This window comes from Dipodomys ordii, unplaced genomic scaffold (assembly GCF_000151885.1).
Source record: "Dipodomys ordii isolate 6190 unplaced genomic scaffold, Dord_2.0 Scaffold58, whole genome shotgun sequence".
NCBI classification, from domain to species: domain Eukaryota; kingdom Metazoa; phylum Chordata; class Mammalia; order Rodentia; family Heteromyidae; genus Dipodomys; species Dipodomys ordii.
In genome coordinates this window covers 4,768,841-4,789,217 of record NW_012267274.1, presented here as the reverse complement: position 1 = coordinate 4,789,217, position 20,377 = coordinate 4,768,841, and the positions used below count along the sequence as shown (strand labels likewise).

General features: G+C 48.2%; 1 protein-coding gene across 1 annotated transcript in view; it reads right to left on the bottom strand.

The window, feature by feature from the left end:
• Positions 1 to 5,998: 5,998 nt before the first annotated feature.
• Adam12 (ADAM metallopeptidase domain 12) overlaps positions 5,999 to 20,377 on the bottom strand; it is a 225,752-nt gene continuing 211,373 nt past the window's right edge. Inside the window, exons 21-22 of the mRNA XM_013021993.1 lie at positions 7,729 to 7,871; positions 5,999 to 6,080 (exon numbers count right to left, since the gene is read on the bottom strand). Of these exons, the coding sequence (XP_012877447.1) occupies positions 6,020 to 6,080; positions 7,729 to 7,871 (204 nt within the window). The 3' untranslated portion in view covers positions 5,999 to 6,019. The remainder of the gene's footprint in view (positions 6,081 to 7,728; positions 7,872 to 20,377) is intronic.

Here is a 20,377-nt window from a genome sequence, read left to right as displayed (position 1 = left end):
GAATGAGGATCCCCTTACTCTTTAAATTTTTAAAAATTATTTTTAAGTAGTTGTACAAAGAAATTTCAATTCATTTCGATTTATGAGTGTATTCCATCTTAATGTCTGGAGTGGCTCCTGGTTGGAATGAAGATCCCTTTATTCTTGTAACCAATCTCTCTCTCTTTCTCTCTCTCCCTCTCCCTCTCTTTGTCCATCCATTTTATGGATGTTTTATCCATAAATGTTTATCCGTAGATGTTAATCCATCTATCCATTAATCTATCATCTGTCTGTCATCTATCTGTCTATTCAATCCATCCATCCATCCATCCATCTATCCATTAATCTACCATGTATTTATTTATCAATCCATACATTTATGTCATCTTTCCATCCATCCATCCATTTATATCTATCATCTATCCATTAATAATGTTTATCCATTCATTTATCATCTATTTAGCTTGCTAGCTATCATCTTCCTATCATCTGTCCATGCATATTTTCTGCAATTTTGTGAAATCAGATGAAATGCTACTTACAAAAATCAAGTACCTACCATGCTCTGATTTCCATTTTCTTTTGCCTGCATGTCTGAACTGTTCTGCCATTGCTTACTTTAAAAATTTATCTTTTATATCAATGAAGTGACTAAAAGTTTATTTTTTGTAAGTATGAACTCATGCTCAAAGAGCATGTGGTTCCCTGATCCTCACCAGTGTGTGCATGAACACCTTTGTCCCTGACTCTCACCTTGAGAGAGCGGGCAGCAGGCCTCCTCCCTTACCTGCCCTCAAATACTCTTCTTCATTTCTGCTCTGAACACTCCATGAATCAGAATACACATAACGGCTTCCCCACCACTGGTGTAAGATTCTCAGTAATGAACGTGACACTCTTTGTATGTACCTGTTTACCATTTATTTGTTGGCTACAATACTCTTAACAATGACATTTGTTGAGTTTACCTGTACATCCCCTAGAGGAGTAACATATACAATAGTAACAGAATGTAACATAAGAAGTTATGTGGGAAAAAAAGCAAACAAAAGCATTCTAAATGGATGATGCACTACAACCTGGCTTGTGCTGGTTCATGTAGCTCTCATGCTAACCTTTGCAGTGCTAAGTGGCCTGTGGCCAATGTGAGTCTTGTGATCGCTGTCACAAACATCGGAGCTGCGCTGTGGCTTCCTGGGCACCTTCCACATTGGCCTAGAAGAAGGAGCTAAGGGGATGATTAGTTCCTTAATTCTGCTTGTCCTGCCTTAGAGTCAGATTTGTTTTTTTCCTATCACTGCCTGATGAAGGTACCTATTCATAGGCTGTGAACAAAAACCGGCATTTAACTTCTTTGTAAAACTAGAATGATCCCGATGTTCTTCAAATGTGCTAAATTAAGGACCAAAAAGTCACGTTCTAAGAGAATGACAGGGAACACCGACAGCCTCCTTGAAGACAAAGCAGAAAATCAGGGTGGGTTACGGGGCACTCAACCCCAAGGATCCAGGTCACACTCAATGGAGAACAACTGGATGTGGAATTGCTAGCTCTCAGTGGGCATTTAAAATTTCATATGCAGTGTTTCTTTTTCTAGTTTTTCATATATGAAACAGGTGTGTGTGTATGTGTGTGTGTGTAGGTTGTAAGTTGCCATTATTGTCCCAGAAATAAGGGGGGAGTCTCCCCAAAAGCAGGAAAACAGCACCTTCGCACATGGCCACCTGGATCCTGGCAGGGTCTTTGTTGCATAGAAAGGACTGTTTGAGTTACATTAGCAGAGTTTTCAAGCAGCTGCAGAGCAACAGATGGCAATGGGAAACTTAGTGAGACAAGGGAATTTTGTAATCATAGCTGAACTGCTTTCTCTCTTCTAACTAAGCAGGGCCGTGAGTAGGAGGAGGTCATTGTGGCTGCAGGCCCACGGAAGGGACTCTGCAGGACCCCACGTGGGGTGCTGCCCAGTCACAAGGCCATGACTTGGAGGAGGTTGGGCTTTGCTGTCCACTGTCTGCCTCTCTTCTGCGGTCACTCCCCTGCTGGCTTAGAGTTAGGATTTGAGGTTTGGTCATCTGAGCGTGGAGTAGTCTCAGCCTTGGGTTTGGTCTGAGTAAGGCACTTGTGTATGGTGCTAGCAAAAGGCAAATAGATGCATTAGTTTTTGGCTTCCTGTGTCCACCTGTGTGGATGGACCAGCTGCTGACACCACAGGGAGGGAGGGGGGACTGGCAGCACTGGGCTGGCTTGTAGCGTAGGAGGAGAGGAGAAAGGAGGGAAAGGGGACACTGCAACATCCACTCTACCACAGGTGTGTGAGAGAGAGGGAAAGACAGTGTGTGTGTATGTGTGTAAAGGAGAGACTGTGTGTATGTGTATATGTGCACGTGTGAGGGAGAGACAGTGTGTGTATGTGTATGTATGTGTGTGAGACTCTGTGTGTGTGTGTGTGTGTGTATGCCTGTGTGGAATAGAGACATCTGTTGGTGAGTGTGGGTACTGCGAGTGCTCTGGAAGGGCTGGTGTGACTTGAATGTGAGTTACTTGTGTCTAGCTGGGGCATTTTTTTTGTCAGTCTGGAGCTTGAACTCAGGGCCTGCATGCTGTACCTGAGCTTTGTGCCAAAGAGCTACTTCTGGCTTTCTAGTCCTTAATTGGAGATAAGAATCTCATGGACTTTCCTACCTGGACTGGCTTCAAACTATGATCCTCAGATCTCAGCTTCCTGAGTTACTAGGATTATAGGCATGAGCCACTGGTGCCTGGATGGCTGGGACAGTTTTCAGAGCAGTGAGGAAGGATTTGATCAGGTCTGTCCTGAGCCTTCTCTGGTTGCTTAGGGGAGCCCTACCTAGCAAGGCTGAACTTTTGACATGTGAGCCTCAAGGAAAGACTGCAGGAGGTCAGGGGCATTGGGAAGGTGTGTCCCTGCTGCCCAGGCATTGAGCCCCGTCAGGGTCTCGCTGGCTCAGAATGCTTGGTAAACATCATCTATGAGGGGGCAGGAGGATGGACGGACAGGCTTGTCCACGGCGCTCCTGGCTCTGGTTAGCACCGCCAAGGGCTCACAGACTCCTAAGAATATTCTGACATAGACCAGAGTTTTAGCAGTTTTCCAGGATGCATTGATGTGTTGTATTGATTTGTCAGAGAACAATAGTCTGTAGTTTCAGCCTGAGAATTCCTAATAAAGTTAAGCAGGCATAAAAATGTCCCCTCCGAGACCAGTCGGGGGTGGGAGGGGGGGTGGGCAGGAATTCGTTCTCATTGAGTTTAATTTGTTGCTTTTGTGGTTTCTGTGATGTCATCCCACATGTGTACGCCGGAGAAATTCATCCCTGGAGGTGTCACCTCTGCGTGCAGATTTCCAAATGGAAAATGTTATGGATTGTTTCTCTTGGTTGTTACACATCTGAGTCCGTGTGTCAGGAAAACACACTGTGGAGACCATGTCAGGAGATAAGCGTTTATATGGGATGGCTGGAAGGCTCGCCGCCTCCTTCCACACGAGGTGGGGCTGGGAGCCTAAAACCTCTCCTGGCCGTGCCAAGGCGAGGAAGCCGTTTTCAGCCTGCCTCATGTCTGGATGCTAGACCTTCTCAGTCAAATTAACTCTATCATCCATGCCTGTAAAGTTTTATTAAAATATCAAAGCATAGTTAGATTGCCATTGAAATATCATCATTGATATTTAAGGAGTATAAAAAGGGAGACACACATTCCCTCCCCCCTGCAAACCATAACCCTAGTTATTGGTTCCCAAGTTATACTACAGTGGAAATTATTGCCAGGTATTCTTTATCTGATGAATAGTGCATCTTAAAAGCTTAACATTCCTTGTATTATCTGTGTACTAAGAGGAACTATTGGGATTAAATATATTCTTACTCAGAAATAAGTTGTATGGCTCTAACAAAAGCAATTAGCACTATGGAGATAGGGATGTGTCCCTGGCCACAGCCCCGAAGTGGCCATCAAAGACGTGGCATAAGATCACAGTTTTAACCTCCCTGGTTCTATATAACAAATGAGAACAACAACAACAAAAATAGTTGGTTCACATCTTCTACTTCCACTAGGAAGAGGGGGCTAAATTTTAGATCTAAGGAGGTGGGCATCTAAGAAAGTCAGTACCCACGTAATGCACCATTGAATTCTGTAAACCTTTTCCATAGTAAGTATCTTGGCCTTCCTACAATTACCAAATGTAACATCTGTCGCAGCAATTCTGTATGCATCGCCTCAGCAGTACTAGCATCTAACATGGCTTTACAAGTTTAAGAAATAACTATGTAATAAATGCATGCTAAAGGAGTTGGAATGTATTAGAGCTAGGTTCCTTTTTGTGTGCTATTTGTGCCACGGATCAATTATCCATAGTCACGAACATCATTGCCTTCGATACACTGGAGAGCATGGGCAAAGTTAAAGGCAGTTGTGTTTTCTGGAAGGCAAGCCAAGATTCTTGGCACGTATTTTTCTTTCTGCCTCAAGGCATAGGAAAACCACTGAAATGACCCTGAAGAAAGTCTTATCATAAAGCTGTGGAACAGTTAGTTCTTGCCTTCTAATGCAGAAGCTGGTCAGATCTGACCCACCAGAAGATGGATAGCATTTTGACCTCATTATTCATGTGGATCAGGCACCTTAAAGATCTCAAGAAACCAGCTCTCCAGGCAGATACGGAGAGAGTGACAGGCGGAAGAGGCAGTGTGCCCAAGCTTGTCCTTCATGAAAATACAGGATTAGGAAATTGAATTCCTTATCACATTGCATGATCTCAAGGGGTTGGATGCAAATTTTTAAGGTTCAGACTATGCTAAGCACATCTTACTCCTGTCACCTGGTTGAGAAAACAGACAGAACTGCATGGTAACTCAGGCTTCGGTGTACAGTGTCTACTAACAAGGGAAGCAGACATGGGCTGTACCAAGGAGCACATTTGGCTGTAGTTTCCATTTGGCTGAGGATGCTGCCTACTTCTGTAGATTTTATCTACAGAACTGAGTGGTTTCTAGTTCATATCTGAAAACCATCATGGTCCCACAGAAGGCCTCATCTATCTGTCTGAACATGGGGTCATTGTCTTGCAGCTGAGGAGACAATGCACTAATTTGCTTAGCTCCACACAGTACAGGGAGATGGAGGTTTGAAGTGCTGGGGCATGTGTAGAAACATCACCCTTCCCATCTAAAGAGTGGGTCTGTTGCCAGCTCTTGGTGAAGAGCAGCCAGAAGAAGGTATTGTTTCCATAAAGCAAAAACCTTGAGCACTAATGAGATCCCCTCGTGGTCTGCACTTCAAACACACTCATGGCCAGGCAGCTCAAGGTCAAGTGTCTGCCTGGGTGACTGGCTTGGTGTGGACACACCTCCACATTCCTGTCTGCCTCTCAGGTTCTCTCCAGAGATCCCTGGCCAGAAGCCAGATCCTCCCCTATCGTCTCTGCATGGCCAAGTGGGGCCATCAGCGTGCAGGGGCCCAAGGCCTCCCTGAAGGTGAAACCCAGCCTGGACCTTCAGGTTCTCAGCTCTGGCCCAAGCTAAGGCTTTCAGGAAAACCACTCCAGCGTCTACAGGGGTCTCTGGAGCCGGGTCTGATGCCACCACCACAGCTGCACTGCGGGTGGTTGGGAAGCTGCTTTCCACTAGAGCCTTGATCAGAAAGTAAACATCGTGTCCAGAATCGCACCAGGCGGGAGCCTGCAACACTGTGAAGGCATTCAACGCATGACAAGCCCTCCTTCCACGGGAAACAGCGGCGGGCGGCGGCTACCGCAGCGACCGCGCCGTGAACGCCCTGCACATAAATTAATAATTTACAAGTACCTGAGCAAGTACACAGAGCACCACAGCACAGCACAGCACAGCACTGGCCGCAGTAGCTCAAAGTTCTTGAAAATAATTGGTGTTTTAAAGATTAAAAACATTTCCCCCCCCTCCCCTCAAAGTTGGTACAAAAAAAATGTCACTCCCAACTGGAGTTGATAGTGCAAACTTCTGTCTTCACTGTGGAACAAAGGTGTCGGTGGGCCTGTTGCTCACTTCACATAGGCAAAGCGGGTGCCTCTGGACACTTGGGGTGGATACTTGGGAGCAGGTCTGAAGGAGAAGCAAACAAAATGGTGGTCAGAGGTGTTGGGAGTGACTTCTATAAACATGGCTGTCCAGGGTGGGGCCAGTCTTTTCCTGTACTCTTGTGGGCTTCTGAGATCTCAGCATTAAGAGTGCTGGAGACCATCATTCCTTCTGGAAGGAGTTGTTGATCACAAGGACCAGGCTCAAGCACCCAGATTTCCCAGTGTCTTACAACGAAGGACCAAACGGAAGCCTTCTCCAAGGCAGCCCCTCCCATCCACCAGCTCATTCCAGAACAGCACCCTACAGGAAGATGGTGTGAGTCACTTAGAGAATGAAGTTTTCTAGTAGCCATGGTTGGGGGAAGGGGGAGAAATTCATCAGATTAACTTTAGTCATCATTTTCCTTTAACCAGAGGATCTGGACTGACAGACAGTGTGTTACCCTTGCAGCCACCACATGCCAGGAGCTACTGGATTATACAGCACTGCTCTTAAGACCCAGAGAAAAGCAGAGCACACAGGGTGGGGGTGGGGCCCTCAGAAAGGAATGCTGATTCAAGTCAGCTTCTGATGTTACCAAACAGTGGTAAGACAGTCCATCACTTAAGGCCATTTTAAAAAAGGAGACTTCCTTCATCCTCATGTCATTGTAGTGGGCTCCCCACCCCCCAATGAAACAGAATAAGAAAAGCAACTTCAAGTTCAACCTACAAACCACAATGAGATAAAGCAAGAGGTGATGCAGTCTTTCTGCATTCCTGTAGCCAGGGTTAAAACCATCAGCCCCACCCTTCGAACCAGCTTTATCTCTGAGATTTATTAGGCAGCTATTTCTTTCACAGGCCAAATGTTCTTCCCAAGGGCTGTAATGAAATCACTAAAGTGTGTCTTCCCCTTCAGAGATAGGAGTTGGTGCAGGGCTGGCTCATCGTCGGTACCTTTGGTTCCTCTGAGCTCACAATGCGGGCATCCTGCCAGGGGCACGGGAGGTGGAAGGGCTGTTTGGCTGTGAGCTCAGCACCACTGTGTGCTTCTCTGAGTTTAATAAACCGCCAGAGAAGCAGAGCCTGGTCTGTAGCATTTTGCCCAGTGGGAAGTATCCCCACTGGGGTGTCACCAAGAGGTGTAAAAGCAAAGGGAAAGTGGTGTGCTGAGTGGTCGTTATCTTTGTTCTTAGTACAACTTATAGTAAGATGGTTTAATCCTGGGCTGGATACCTAGCTGGCAGGAATCCCTGGAAACTGGCTGTACCTCAACAAGGCCCTGTACCAGCTCCTGCGCAGAAGGGGGACAACCTCTGGTGTAAGAGGATCAGTCTGCGCTGTGGGGAGCAGGCAGGTCACCCCAGCAGGTGACTCAGTTGTACAAAGAAGCTCCCAGCCCCCCACCTCAGTTCATTTTGCCGGACATTTTCTGCTCAGCCCTCACAGGTCCAAGACTGGGATCCCTGGACGGGGCCAAGTGTGTCTCTTGGGAGCGAGAGCCTGTCCTCCGTACTCCCTGCGCACTGCCCAGGGCTGTGCGGCCCCTGGGACTGGAGGAGCTGGGCTGACTGGTCATTTTCACATGTATTTCTCACCAGCTGCTGTTGGGGGCAGGCCGGAAGCACAGCCTAGCCCTCCCTCCCCTGTCCCAGCTGCCCAATGGGGATGGAAAGCGGAAGACTCACCTGGTGGGGGCTGGGCGGGGCCCAGGCTCCTGCTGGCCTGGGGTCCTGGCTACCGAGGCTGCGGTGGTGCTGGTGAGCCGGGGTGCTCTGCTCAAAGGATTGGCCGGCAGAGGCTTCTGAGGGGGGCTTGGCTTACAGGGTCCCTGGAATAAACATGAAACTGTGAGTGTCCTCTCAGCTCCAGAACCAGACGCTGCTCCCTGAGAAGTTCTAGAAGGTTTCACTTCCTGCATGGAACCCCCTTCCCTGTACAAGGAAACAGGGCCATGACCGTTAACCTTGGCAAACTTTTCTTCCTCCAAATTTCCAACATGGAAAGACTTGCTGGTAGAATTGTGTAGCTCTGAGCACGCCTTGGGGGCCAGTGGACCTGACAGATACAGCTTCTGTTGGGATTTCCACAGGGGAGGGGGATTCTCCTGTGACTTCAGGCACCTCTCAGTTAACACAAAGATCTGACATGAGGAGCCTGGGAAATCTCTCAAGCACCACACGTTACTTTCCCTTCTCCACAACTGTAGGTGCACTGCATGATGGGACAGGCCACCTTCTCCTGTCCCCTGGCCCAGCATTCCTAGTGACCATCCTTCACCAGCTCAGCTCTTAGTGGCTACCTTCCCCTTTTCCTGTGGCCTCTGCTCTTAGTGGTCACTCCCCGCCCCCCTGCCCCTCCCTCGCCCCCATGGGTTCAGCATTCCTAGGGACTTCTTTCTACAACTTCATTTTTTTTTGCTGGTCATGGGGCCTGAACTCTGGGCCTGGGCCCTGTCCCTCAGCTCTTCAGACCAAGGCTAGCGCTCTACCACTTGAGCTACAGCACCACTTCTGGCCTTTTCTGCTTATGTGGTGCTGAGGAATTGAACCCAGGGCCTCATGCATGCAAGGCAAGCACTCTACCACGGAGCCACCTTCCCAGCACTCTACAACCTTTTTTTTTTTTTGGGGTCCGGTCGTGGGACTTGAACTGTCCCTCAGCTCTTCAGCTCAAGGCTAGCGCTCTACCACTTGAGCCACAGAGCCACTTCCAGCTTTTTTTTCTTTTTGCTTATGTGGTGCTGAGGAATCGAACCCAGGGCCTCATGCATGCAAGGCACGCGCTCTACCACTGAGCCACCTTCCCAGCCCGCTCTACAACTTTTAAAAGGCTAAATGGAAACAAGAGAACAGATGAAGAAAGAGTAGAATAGCAAACCCACAAACCATCTCTTCTGGTGTCCCACCCTTGCTCCCACAGAGGTGGTGCGTTAGTATCTGACATAGCCCTCCTCTGGCTGAGATTCTGCTCTTGGCGTCCAAGCCAGAAGAATGCCTGGGTGCAAAGGCTTGTGAGAAATGGTGCAGGGCCTGGTAAATGCCTGACGTAACTCACCAGGTGTGGTTGGGAGAGGCTGAGGCAGGAGGATCTCTTGTGCCCAGGAGTTCATGAACAGCTTGGACCACACAGCGAGACCCTAGTATCAAAACCCAAAGCAAAAAAAAACAAAAAAACCCAAAGCAGAACGTAGGCACTGTCGCAGGACTCAGTGTTCTGTGTGTCCAGAAGCCTAAAAACAGGCTGAAAACACAGCTAAATTTCTCCCAGTGCTTATGACGTTGAAAGCACATTTTTGTCAGCCACTGGAGCTCAGTGGAGAGAACGAAAGGGTGGAATCACCAGCTAACAAATCTGTGCAGAGGAGAGGAGCCACGCAGAGGTCTTCACCCGCCTCTGTGCGAGCAGTGGGAAGGTGGGGCTGGGTCACACACAAGGGACATTTCCACATTAGATTTCACGAAAGGCAGCATCAGCAGGCTGCTGGATAAGGACTTGAACAAACAACTTAGGAACGAAGACCACAGAATTGCCTAAGGAGGCTGAGCTGTGTGCACTTGGCCAGGCTTTGCATTCAGTAGCCCATGAGCATGTGAGGTTCCTTGTGGGCAGAGAGGAGACAACAGTCCCTCACTTGGGCCTTGACGGGCAGGTGTGGCAAATAACGCCCTTAGCATCCACCTGGCACACAGTCACCAAGGAGTGATGTCAGCTTCTTCCGCCTCTCTACAACTCTTGTGGTGAATTTGCCTTTAGAGAGCAGCTCACCCCACTAACAGACTCAGAGTGATCAGCCAAGGCCAAGCTCTAATTCCTATAATGGAACAAAAAGGATGAACAGGATTTCAGTGTCTGATGTAAAAAATGAATGTACTTGCACATAAAACGGCAAGACAGGATCAAATAACTCATTACTAAGTGATACTAATTTTGCTGCTAAGTATGACTGAGCCTCTAGTCTTGGCAATAAAGATAATGTCAGGTTTTTATGGTAATACCAGAGAAAAAGTGATGTATATGTTATAGCCTATCACAGTATATTTGGATTTATCATGGAAACTGATAATTAGGATGGCTATTCATTCTGGCTGGTCTAGACTAGGCCTGATTTATGCTGATAGTCCTCTTCCTTCATCCCATTCTCTCAGAAGTATTCCCTAGTGCAGAGCATAAGAGGTAAGAGTGGTAAAAGTCCACGTAGTTGAGGGGCTGACTGGACTTCTGGCGTTAGCACCAAGGACAGCACATGGTCCCTTGTTCTCACAAGTCAGGACGCAGTTTGGAAGGAAACCTGGAAATGGCTTCATTCCAATATGGTGCCCAGGTAAGATGCTGGCTTTCTGTACCCTAATGGGAACCAAATGGCCATGGGACAAGGGCTCGGTCCCGGAAGATGTCTGCTCTTTTCCAACATGAGGTGTGGATATGTGGAACCCACTGGACAGTGGGCCAGAAGCCCCTGTGGCGTGCTTCGGTGTGTGTGGGAGGGTTGGGATCCCCTTGCTGACCTGCAGAAGTGAATCCTGGCATTCCCCATCAAGTCCAGCCTGGCCCAGATCATCTCCAGGAGGCTCCCATCTGATTAATCTTTCCTCAGATCTATTTTCATTTTAAACAAGGAAATGAATTCGAACCTCATTCCATTTCCTTTCTAACCTCTTCTAGATCTGTAGGAAAATCAAAAGTACGCTGGCCAACAGCACCTCAGACCATATTCCATCACCAGCCACCTCGTTCAGGTGTTTTAAACATTTGAAAACAAGCCTGACTTTAACTATAACTCTTCTACTTGACATCATCATAAGGAATTCACAACTGCTATCAGCTTCCACATGACAAGCAGGAACAAACACATCACGTTCTCCAGAGAGATCACCGCAGGAAGGATGGAGTCATCACGAGAAAACGCCGGCAGTGGCACACACAGCTCCACTTGGGGCGGGGGAAGGGCTAGGCAGGAAAACACCAAAGTCTCTGTCTCAAAGATTTAGAATTCTGCCAGGCACCAGTGGCTCATGCCTACAATTCTGGCAACTCAGGAGGCTGAGATCTGAGGACTGCACTTCGAAGCCATCCCAGGAAGGAAAGTCCATGAAATTCCTATTTCCAACGAACCACAAACAAAAAAAAAAAAAGACACAAGTAGAGCTGTGGCTGCAGTGGTAGTGCTATCCTTGAGCAAAAATAAAAAGCTTAGGGACAGTGTCCAGACCCTGAGACCAAGTCCCAGGACCAGTAAATACACACAAAAAATAGAATTCCATTTATAGAACTAAAGAGATGTTATAAACCATTGACATGGAGGCACTGGGAAAGGAACAGGAGCTAAGTGTGAGTCTTCTGCAGCTAGTCACAGGGTGGGCTATTTGTGAGAGCCACCGTGGATGGATGAAAATACTTTTAATGGTTTTAAAGCATCAAATAGCTTATAACAAGTAGGTAAGTAAGAGGCTCTTAGACCCAATCTAAGTGGAAAGGAAGGTGTGCACGGAATCTGAAAGCATTCTGGCCAAGGTACTTCCCAAATTTTAGCCAGGTGCTGGTGGCTCCACTTGTAAGCCAGGCTATGTGGGTGGCTGAGATCTGAAGACTATGGTTCAAAGCTAGCCCAGGCAGCAAAATCTGTGAGACTCTCATCTCTCATTAATCACTAAAAAACCCAGAAGTGGAGATGTAGCTCAAGTGGTATTGCCCAATGAGAGTACTAAGACTCTGAGTTCAAGTTGCAGTACTAGCACAGAAAAAAAAAAAAAGAAAAAAGAAATGAGAGGATCTGGTGGCAACTGTGGAGTCAAGAAAAGCCAAGCGTTGAGCCCCTCTGATGCTGGGGGTACAGAGATCAAGTAAGGAGCTTTGAGCAGAAGCCAAATGCCCTGGCAGCTGGGTTCTGTGAAGGAGCCTCAGGTTAGGAATTCCATTACGCGCATACTGTTGGAAAACGCACTCACCTCTCGCTGGGCTGCTGACCGCGCCCAGTCATCCCTGTCCCCTCCGCTCCCCCTGAACAAACGCACCCTGCAGGTCTTGGAAGGGAGCCTCAGACCAAGGCCGCGTCTGGCGCTGAGGCCCCTAGCGGACACAGATGCTATTGACGCCTTGAAACTCCTCAGTCAAAATCAGATCGCTCCACCCGCCTCCACCTCATGTTTCCATCCGCTGCCTGTCCCTTTTCCTGCCTCACAGCGAAGGGTCCTCTTTGCCAGGCGGGTGCGCCGTTGCCTCTGCTGGGGCTGAAGGAGACTGGGCTGTCATCCCAGGCTTTCCTCCCGAATGAAACCTGTGTGTTGAGGTTTGCCTTTCTGCTCTTTTTCTTTTCTAACACATACTACCATCTGTCCCTAGTGGATGGAGGGGTCCCCCTCTGTGATCATGGACCACGCCAGGAGAAGAACCCAAGGCCCCAGTCACGCTTGAGCCTGGAGGTTGAGAGCACACCAGGTGTGGGGCTCATCAGCCCCCAGCCACGTAGCACAGCCCCTAACGGGGCCTGACCTGGGGACCCAGCAGAGGCTGAACAAACCCTTCCTGGGGAGCACACAATCCCACCCCTCACAGGGAATTCCCTCCTAATGAGCTCATGTCAGAAAACACCACAGCACACAGCCTGCAGGGATCCGCAGTAAGGCGGAGGAGACTTTACTCCACTTTGGGCATTATTAGAGCCACTTTTCCTAACTGTACTTAAATAAAAGACAAGACAGAATATTTCATTCCGAGCCAAAGAGAACTTCTAAAACCCAAAGTACACGAATCAGCGTAAGCATGGATTGCATGGAAAAGTACATCTTGATACTGTTCATGTAAATTTAAAATATTACATGTTGTTCATGGACGTGTGTTTATATAGAATGTTTCAAAGGCTTTCCAACAAAACTGACACTAGATTAGGCAGTGTGGTACATGCCGGTCATCCTAGCTTCTCAGGAAGCCAGAGATCAGAAGGATTGTGGCTCAAGACTGGCTGGGGCAAAAATTTAGCAAGATTTCCATCTCAACAATAAAAACTGGGCATGGAGGGACAACGCCCCCACCCAGCTCTGTGGGAGGCATAAATAGGGGATGGTAGGATTTGTCTGGCATAGATGTGAGGCCCTACCAAAATCCAAAACCAAACAAGAACAACACTGAAGCCACAAGGGCTGAGGCACAGCTGAAGTAGTAGAGTGCCTGTTTAACAACGGCAAAGCCCAGAGTTCAGCCCCAAAGCCACTAAAACAAAAGTACTCACTGAATTTGTGACAATGATTGAACCTGGAGGGGCCTAATAAGTCCTAGCGACTTTAGTGTACTTTTTCTTCTTTTTTTTTTTAAGGTGCTATATGTATATATTACATGTCTGAGATTTAAATAGGTCTAGCTATAAAATTTAGACAAGTATGTCTGTGTAACAAGTGTCACTGAATTTTTTATTTTTATTTTCCTATATCTTAAATATTTATTTATTTATTTGATCGATCATGGGGCTTGAACTCTGGGGTTGGGCACTGTCCCTGCGCTCTTCAGCTCAAGGTGAGTGAGCACTCTACTGCTTGAGCCACAGCGCCACTTGTGGTTTTCTAATGGTTTATTGGAGATAAGAGTCTCATGAACATTCCCGTCCAAGGCTGGCTTTGAACTGTGATCCTCAGATCTCAGCCTCTGAGTAGCAAGGAAGACAGGCATGAGCCATCAGTGCTTGGCTTATCTTAAATATTTAAAAAATAGCATAAGTTCAACCTTTGGACCAAAGGACACAAAAAGGTAGACTAATTCGTTTTGAGGCAGAATTTCTCAGGCTGTTCTAGAACTTGTGATCCTCTGGCCTCAGTCTAGTCTCCAGTTGCTGAGACTACAGGTATGTACTAAGTTGGCTGGTTATTAGACTATTTAAAAGTATAAAATTCACTACAAATTAGAACACAGGTGAAGCAGTGTTGAGAGGGAAATTCATAAGCCTAAACGCTTCTATTAATACAGCATAAATAAAAGGAGACCATGGAAGTATACGAAATGGAAGGACATAATTTTGGTATGGCCTTTTCCAGCATGATAAAGGAGAAAGATGAGGAGGCAGTTCATGAAAAATAAAACCAGACTTGTCTCAACTCTGTGCAGAAATGTTCACCTCACTTTAAAGAGGCAAACATTTTTTCTAAAAAAATAAAGAAAACCAGTCAGATGGGCCAAGATAGGAACATCTCTGAACACACTGTTGGTTCAGAGCTGGGGTACAGAAATAGGGCACCATTTACAGTGAGCGTCACCATGTCTGCCAAATTTGTGAGTGTGCCTGGTGTTTGCCCAGCTGGAGTGCCCGTGGGAATTCACCCCGCATCCCCGTGCACACGGATGCGCCTACTGCATGGAGCCAGTGACGAAACAATCTCTCAGTCATCGGTAGGGGACAGGACAGAGTAGACAGCGGCATGGCTCTATGATGAAATACCATGCCTGGAGGAGAAGGCTGTGGCAGATATGCAAGAGCTGACGTAGAACCATCCGAGTGGAGAGAAGATAATGGGCTGCAAACTTACACCCACACCAAGCGTGGAAGCTGAGAGTGAGAGCCTGGACGGTTGCTGGTGTTGCAGAGAACACTGAGCTTCTTTCCCCCAGGTCAGTGCTTGTTTGAAAGTCTCCGTGATCCCCCTTTGCAGAGAGAGGGAGGTAGAACTGTGTTCTAACTGTGTCATTAACAGTGATCCTTCTGGGAATGGAACCTGGTGTCAGGTGGGAGGGAGACATGGCTTTCTGCATCACCCTTTATATCATAGGGATAGTTAATTACAGGTCTATTACCTACTGCAAACACAGGATGAGGTCTGAGACACTTGGGGTACAAAGGCAACAACAAGTTCACAGGAATGGGAATGAGCAGGAAATAAACAAGCCCTTGACTCTTGCAATCATGTGCCTGATTTCCTGGTAATTCTATGCTCTCCAAACTTCTGTGTGTGTGTGTGTGTGTGTGCGCGTGCGCGCATGTATGTGTGTGCACATGTGTGTATGTGTAGTGAGAGAAAAGAACAAGAGAGGGGAGGAAGGAAGAGGAAAGAGGGAGAAAAGAGGAGAGAGATAGAAGAAAAAGAAGGAGAGGGAGAAGGAAGAGAAGAGAAAAGTGAAAATAAAGAGGAGAAAGAAAAAAGGGAAAGGAAGAAAGGAGAATTGAGAGAGGAAAAACAGAGAAGAGGGAAAGAAAGAAGAGAAAAAGGAGAGAGAGAGTGGAGAGAGATGCCCCACCACATCATTCACACTTTAGCCGTGGTCTGTGACTTGTCATGTGAGTAACTTGCATGTGACACCAGGTCCAGTTCACCTGGAGATTCTGAAATTCCAGGCCCTCAGCAAGGGGAGAATCGCAAGAGGCAGAGCTCTTGGCAGCTAATTTTAGATGTATAGGACTAATAGCCTCAAATTTTCATCCATCCGGGATTCCCAGAGGGTGACGGTCCCTTGAGCATAACTGATTTGTGCAGGACACCATGTTCCCCGTCTGAAATCCACTCCAGGGCCTTGCTACATGTTATCGTGTGCACAGGGCTGCTTCAGGGTTGCTGAGGCCAACAGCCCAGTGAACTGCGGGACGGGACAGGACAGGAATATAGGCAGTAGGTGGACAAGGGGCCTCAAGGGAAGGCTACGGACAAGCCCCGGGAAGACCCGAGGTCTGGAAAGAAGGCAGAGAAGGCTGCTGTCCCTGCCGTGGCTCTGCTGAGGGAATGCGGGCTGGGATGGGACACAGTTGTCTCGTTTCACATCCTACTGGGCACACACTGCTGAAAGGAGTTCCTCTTCTTTATTCCATATTGGCATGTCTCATGAGCAGGCACTTGCATCAGACTTCCAGACTGGACAGACCTCAGCCAGCCACATAGTGAGAAGGGCGCATGCCCCAGTCCTCCCAAGCCGCATTCACGTGTCGAACAGATGAGAGATGGAGGCTCACTGCTGCCCATGGCTTGATTTGCATGAAGTTAAGGTTTATATTAATGTGACTTGGTCCCATTTCTATCTGGCAAAGTGTTTGTGCTGAGGAGCTCTTGCTTATCAGTAACAGCCCTCCTCTGAGTGGGATTCAGGTCCCCCATAATACTACTGCCCCTCCTGTGGCTATGAGAGCAAGGCTTGATTGTTCTGGAAGACACTGCCTTGGGTGCAGCCTTGCACGAGGTGTGTCAGTGATGTGCAGTAGAGATGCAGGGCGGATGACTAGAAGCAGGATCTGTGAAAGCACTGAGCCCGCCACCTCCCTCCCCAGCAGCTGCAGTGCCGCCTCCACCGCAGACACTGCAGGCGTCCACCGCAGGGCAGGTAGACAGTAAAGACAGGAAGGACTGTGGCCTGATCGTGTCCCAAGGAAAAGGAAAGAGCTCCAGCCTCTTCCATGCAGAACAGAGGCTCTGCACCATGCCAGGCGGCCGGGCTCATCACCTGCCCCTCTGTGGGAAAACTGGAAAAGGGATGCATGAAAGATGGCTGGGGGGGGGGGCCGGTAAGGCAGTAACTGTGACCACAGGGCAGTGGCTAGGGCTTAGGTCACGTGAACTCGGGCTGTTCCCTTTGTATTCCTCCACCCCCACATGTGGCTCTCCCATCTCTGGATGTCTTCCTGATGGGGTCGGTAGCCTTTACTTTTCTTGTTCTGATGGTCCTGGGGTTTGAACTCAGGGCCTCATGCTTCCTAGGTTGGTGCTGCACCGCGTCTCCAGTACACATGTAGCTCCTCGTGCCATCTCCCCCTGTGTAAACTGGGGTGAATGCTCGCATCTCCACTTCAGCACAGAGAGGGTAGAAATGTCCGTGAAGGGTTCAGCCATGTAGTTTGGGCTCAAGAAGCATTGGCTATCTAATTCAAACACAGCTGGAACTCCGTGTATACCAAAACACCACGCACAGACCATTCATACATCCACACGTACATAAGACATTTGGATATGAGAATACAAGTAGAAGCCAGGTGCCAGTGGCTATGCCTGGAACCCTAGCCACACAAGAGTGGAAAACTGGGGGGTGACAGTTGGATGCTAGGAGGAAAACTTCGTGAGATTCCCCTCTCTACCTATATAGCCAGTCTGGGTGTTTCTTTCCTGTCTTCCAAACCTATGTTGGAGGGCTGTGGTTCTAGCCCAGGCTAGGCAGAAGAGTTCATGAAATGTCATCTCAGGAGATGCAAAGAAGCTGGTCACAGTGGTATGTGCCTGTCATCCTCTCAACAATGAGAAGTCTGAATAGGTGGACCACAGTCCAGGCATACATTGGGCGTGAAGTAAGATCCTATCTCAAAAAACAACAACAGCAAACACCCCAACAGTGGAAGTGTGGCTCAGTGTTTGAGCATCTGCCAGCAAGTGGGAGACCAAACCTCAGTACCAGGACTGCTCCCTGTGCCCTGAAAATACATACAAACACACATATAAATGGGATAAGAAGAAATAAATCCCGCCACTGTTCTGCTGCACATCTGCAGCATGGAATTGCAGCGCAGAAGAAGAGCTGCTGGGTATTCTCATGAGCCTGTCACCCTTCTCAGGAAAAGACTCTGATTCCACAGAAGTCTGTCTTTGTGACAGAGGGACTCACCTGTCTTTCTTTATTTCCTGCTAGTCTGTTGAAGGAGCTAATCTTACTAGAGAAGCCAACTTAGCCACCGAGCACAGCCCTGCAGTTCATAGAAGTCCATGAGGAGAATCACTTTGCATCATTTCCCAGGAAGTTGGATGCTTAAAACATAAAACTAGGCAAAGGCGAGAGGCTCCCGTGTTCACTCGCATTCAGAAGCTGCTCCAGGGAAAACGTTGAGAAAGGGGGAGAGGTAAGCGCTGAGCCAGTGGCCTGCAGGAAGAACGCCCTGTCCAGGCATGGCAGATGCCCCTTTAGACCAGGGGCACGCTGGAATCTGACAGCAGAAAATTGCCTTTCGATCTGTGGAATTTGCAGCCTGTTCTCCTACAGACAGAATGTTCTGTGAGCTGAGAAATTTATTTCTTTGATGTGATACTAAGCGTGCTTTTGTTTAAACTGTAAATGGATCCACGAATCTGATGGATCAGAAGAGATGGCAGGAAGGACTGCAGCTGGGCATGTGCAAGGAGTCTGGCAGGCCTCCTCTGGGAGGTGTCCCGCCCCTTACAGCTGGGTGCTGAGGAGTGAGGGGTGTCTACCACGTGACCCATATCTTCTAGTCTTTTTTGTGGGTCATGAGGCTTGAACTCAGGGCCTGGATGCTGCCCTGAGCTTCTCCCCTCAAGGCTAGCATTCTACCACTTTGAGCTTTGAACCGTAATCCTCAGAACTCAGCCTCCTAAGTAGTTAGGATTACAGGTGTGAGCCACCCCTGCCTGGCTCTTCTAGTCTTTAAATTTTGGGGGGGGTACTGGAATTTGAACTCAGGGACTCCTGCTTGCTAGGCCAGTGTTTTACCATTGAGCCATGCCTGCAACCCTTATTTTTAATTAAGTTTAGCAGCTCCAGCCCCTCTTGCAGGACTGTGGATGCTCTGTGTGCTCGAGGTGTTCTGAGGACGCCTTGGTCCTGCGGACCCCTGTCGCCTGCCTCCTCCTTGTAAGACATACTTCATGGGCTTACACCTCATCTCCCTGCTCTGGGGATGTCTTTCTGGTGGTTCACAGATCTGACAAGTAGGCAAGGTAGCAGACCGATGCCAAGCACAGAGCTCTTCTATACAAGGCCCTGCCTTGGCAAATGATTTCTTTTAATTCCTTGTTTTCCTCCTTTACCCTCCCTCCCTCCCTCTCTCCCTCCCTCCCTCCTTCCCTCCTTCTCTCCCTCCCTTCCTTCCTCTCTTCCTTCCTTCCTCCCTCCTTTCCTTCCTGCCTTCTTCCTTCCTTCCTCCCTGCCTGCCTCTCTTCCTCCCTCCCTGCCTCCCTCTCTTCCTTCCTTCCTGCCTTTTCTTCCTGTCTTCCTTCTTGCCTTCTTCCTTCCTTCCTTCCTTCCTTCCTTCCCTCCCTCCCTGCCTTTTCTTCCTGTCTTATTTCCTCCCCGTCTTTTTCTTTTTCTTTCTTTCTTTCTTTTCTTTCTTTCTTTCTTTCTTTCTTTCTTTCTTTCTTCCCTCCCTCCTTTCCTCCCTCCCTCCCTCCCTCCCTCCCTTCCTTCCTTCCTGCCTGCCTGCTTGCCTTTCTGCCTTCCTTCCTGCCTTCCTACCTGCCTGCCTGCCTTCCTGCCTTCCTTCCTTCCTTCCTTCCTGCCTTTTCTTCCTTCCTTCCTTCCTTCCTTCCTTCCTTCCTTCCTTCCTTCCTTCCCTCCCTTCCTTCCTGCCTGCCTGCTTGCCTTTCTGCCTTTCTTCCTACCTTCCTATCTTATTTCCTCCCTTCCTTTCTTTCTTTCTTTCTTCCTTCCTTCCTTCCTCCCTTCCTTCCCTCCCTCCCTCCCTGCCTGCCTGCCTTCCTTATTCCTGCCTTCCTTCCTTCCTGCCTGCCTTTTATTTCTGTCTTCCTTCCTCTCTGTCTTCCTGCCTGCCTGCCTTTGTTTCTCTCCAGGCACACTTGGCGCACCTGTTCAGGCTGGGGCCCAGGGAAGCTTGGCACAGGGTGCTAACAACCAGATGAATAATCCACTGAGTCATTTCCTTTGAGCTAGCTGGAGGCATGAGAAGGAAATTAAAGTTTTTTTCCCCCTTTATCCAGACAGAGCAGTTAGGATGAGAAGCTTAAATTCCAGGGCTCACTTTACTGTGTCACAATAGCTGACACAAGAATGAGCTGATTCACCTGTCCTTGATTTTGCACATTAACTAGAACAGCGTGTGGCGGCTGAGTGTCTCCTGTGCAGAGCTTGATTGTCCTTTCAGCGTGAGGTTGGCCAGTTCAATGCTTGTGGCCGTGTTTCCTGTATGGCACGTTGTGGCGGGCAGGGCAGGGAATGGGGGTTCTGTGAAGGACTGAAGGTCAGTGTGCTCCATCTGGCTGCCTAACAAGAGCCACCTCCAAACATTCCCCACACCTGCCTGGAATTAATTGCAGTTCCCTCTATGTGGCGGGAGAGAAACCATGTACTTAACCTGTATCACATGTCACAGAAGGATTCCAGACAGACAACAGCCAGGAGTAAGAGTGAGAACTGTGGATTTCTCAGTGACTAATGGCTGAAGAGTAATAGGAGCACAGAGAAATAAAACTCAGAGGAAAGAAATCAAACATAACAGACTTAATCCTAATATAATTGCATTAAATGTAAATGATCTAAAGACAGCTCTTAAAAGATATTGAGTGGCAGAATGAATGAAATGCCTGAAATAAACCTTTTTAACTATAATGCCGTATGTAAGCTAATGTTGAAAAAGTGGAAAGAAGACATACTTTTCTAATGATAATAAAAGAAAACTAGTTAGATATATTAATA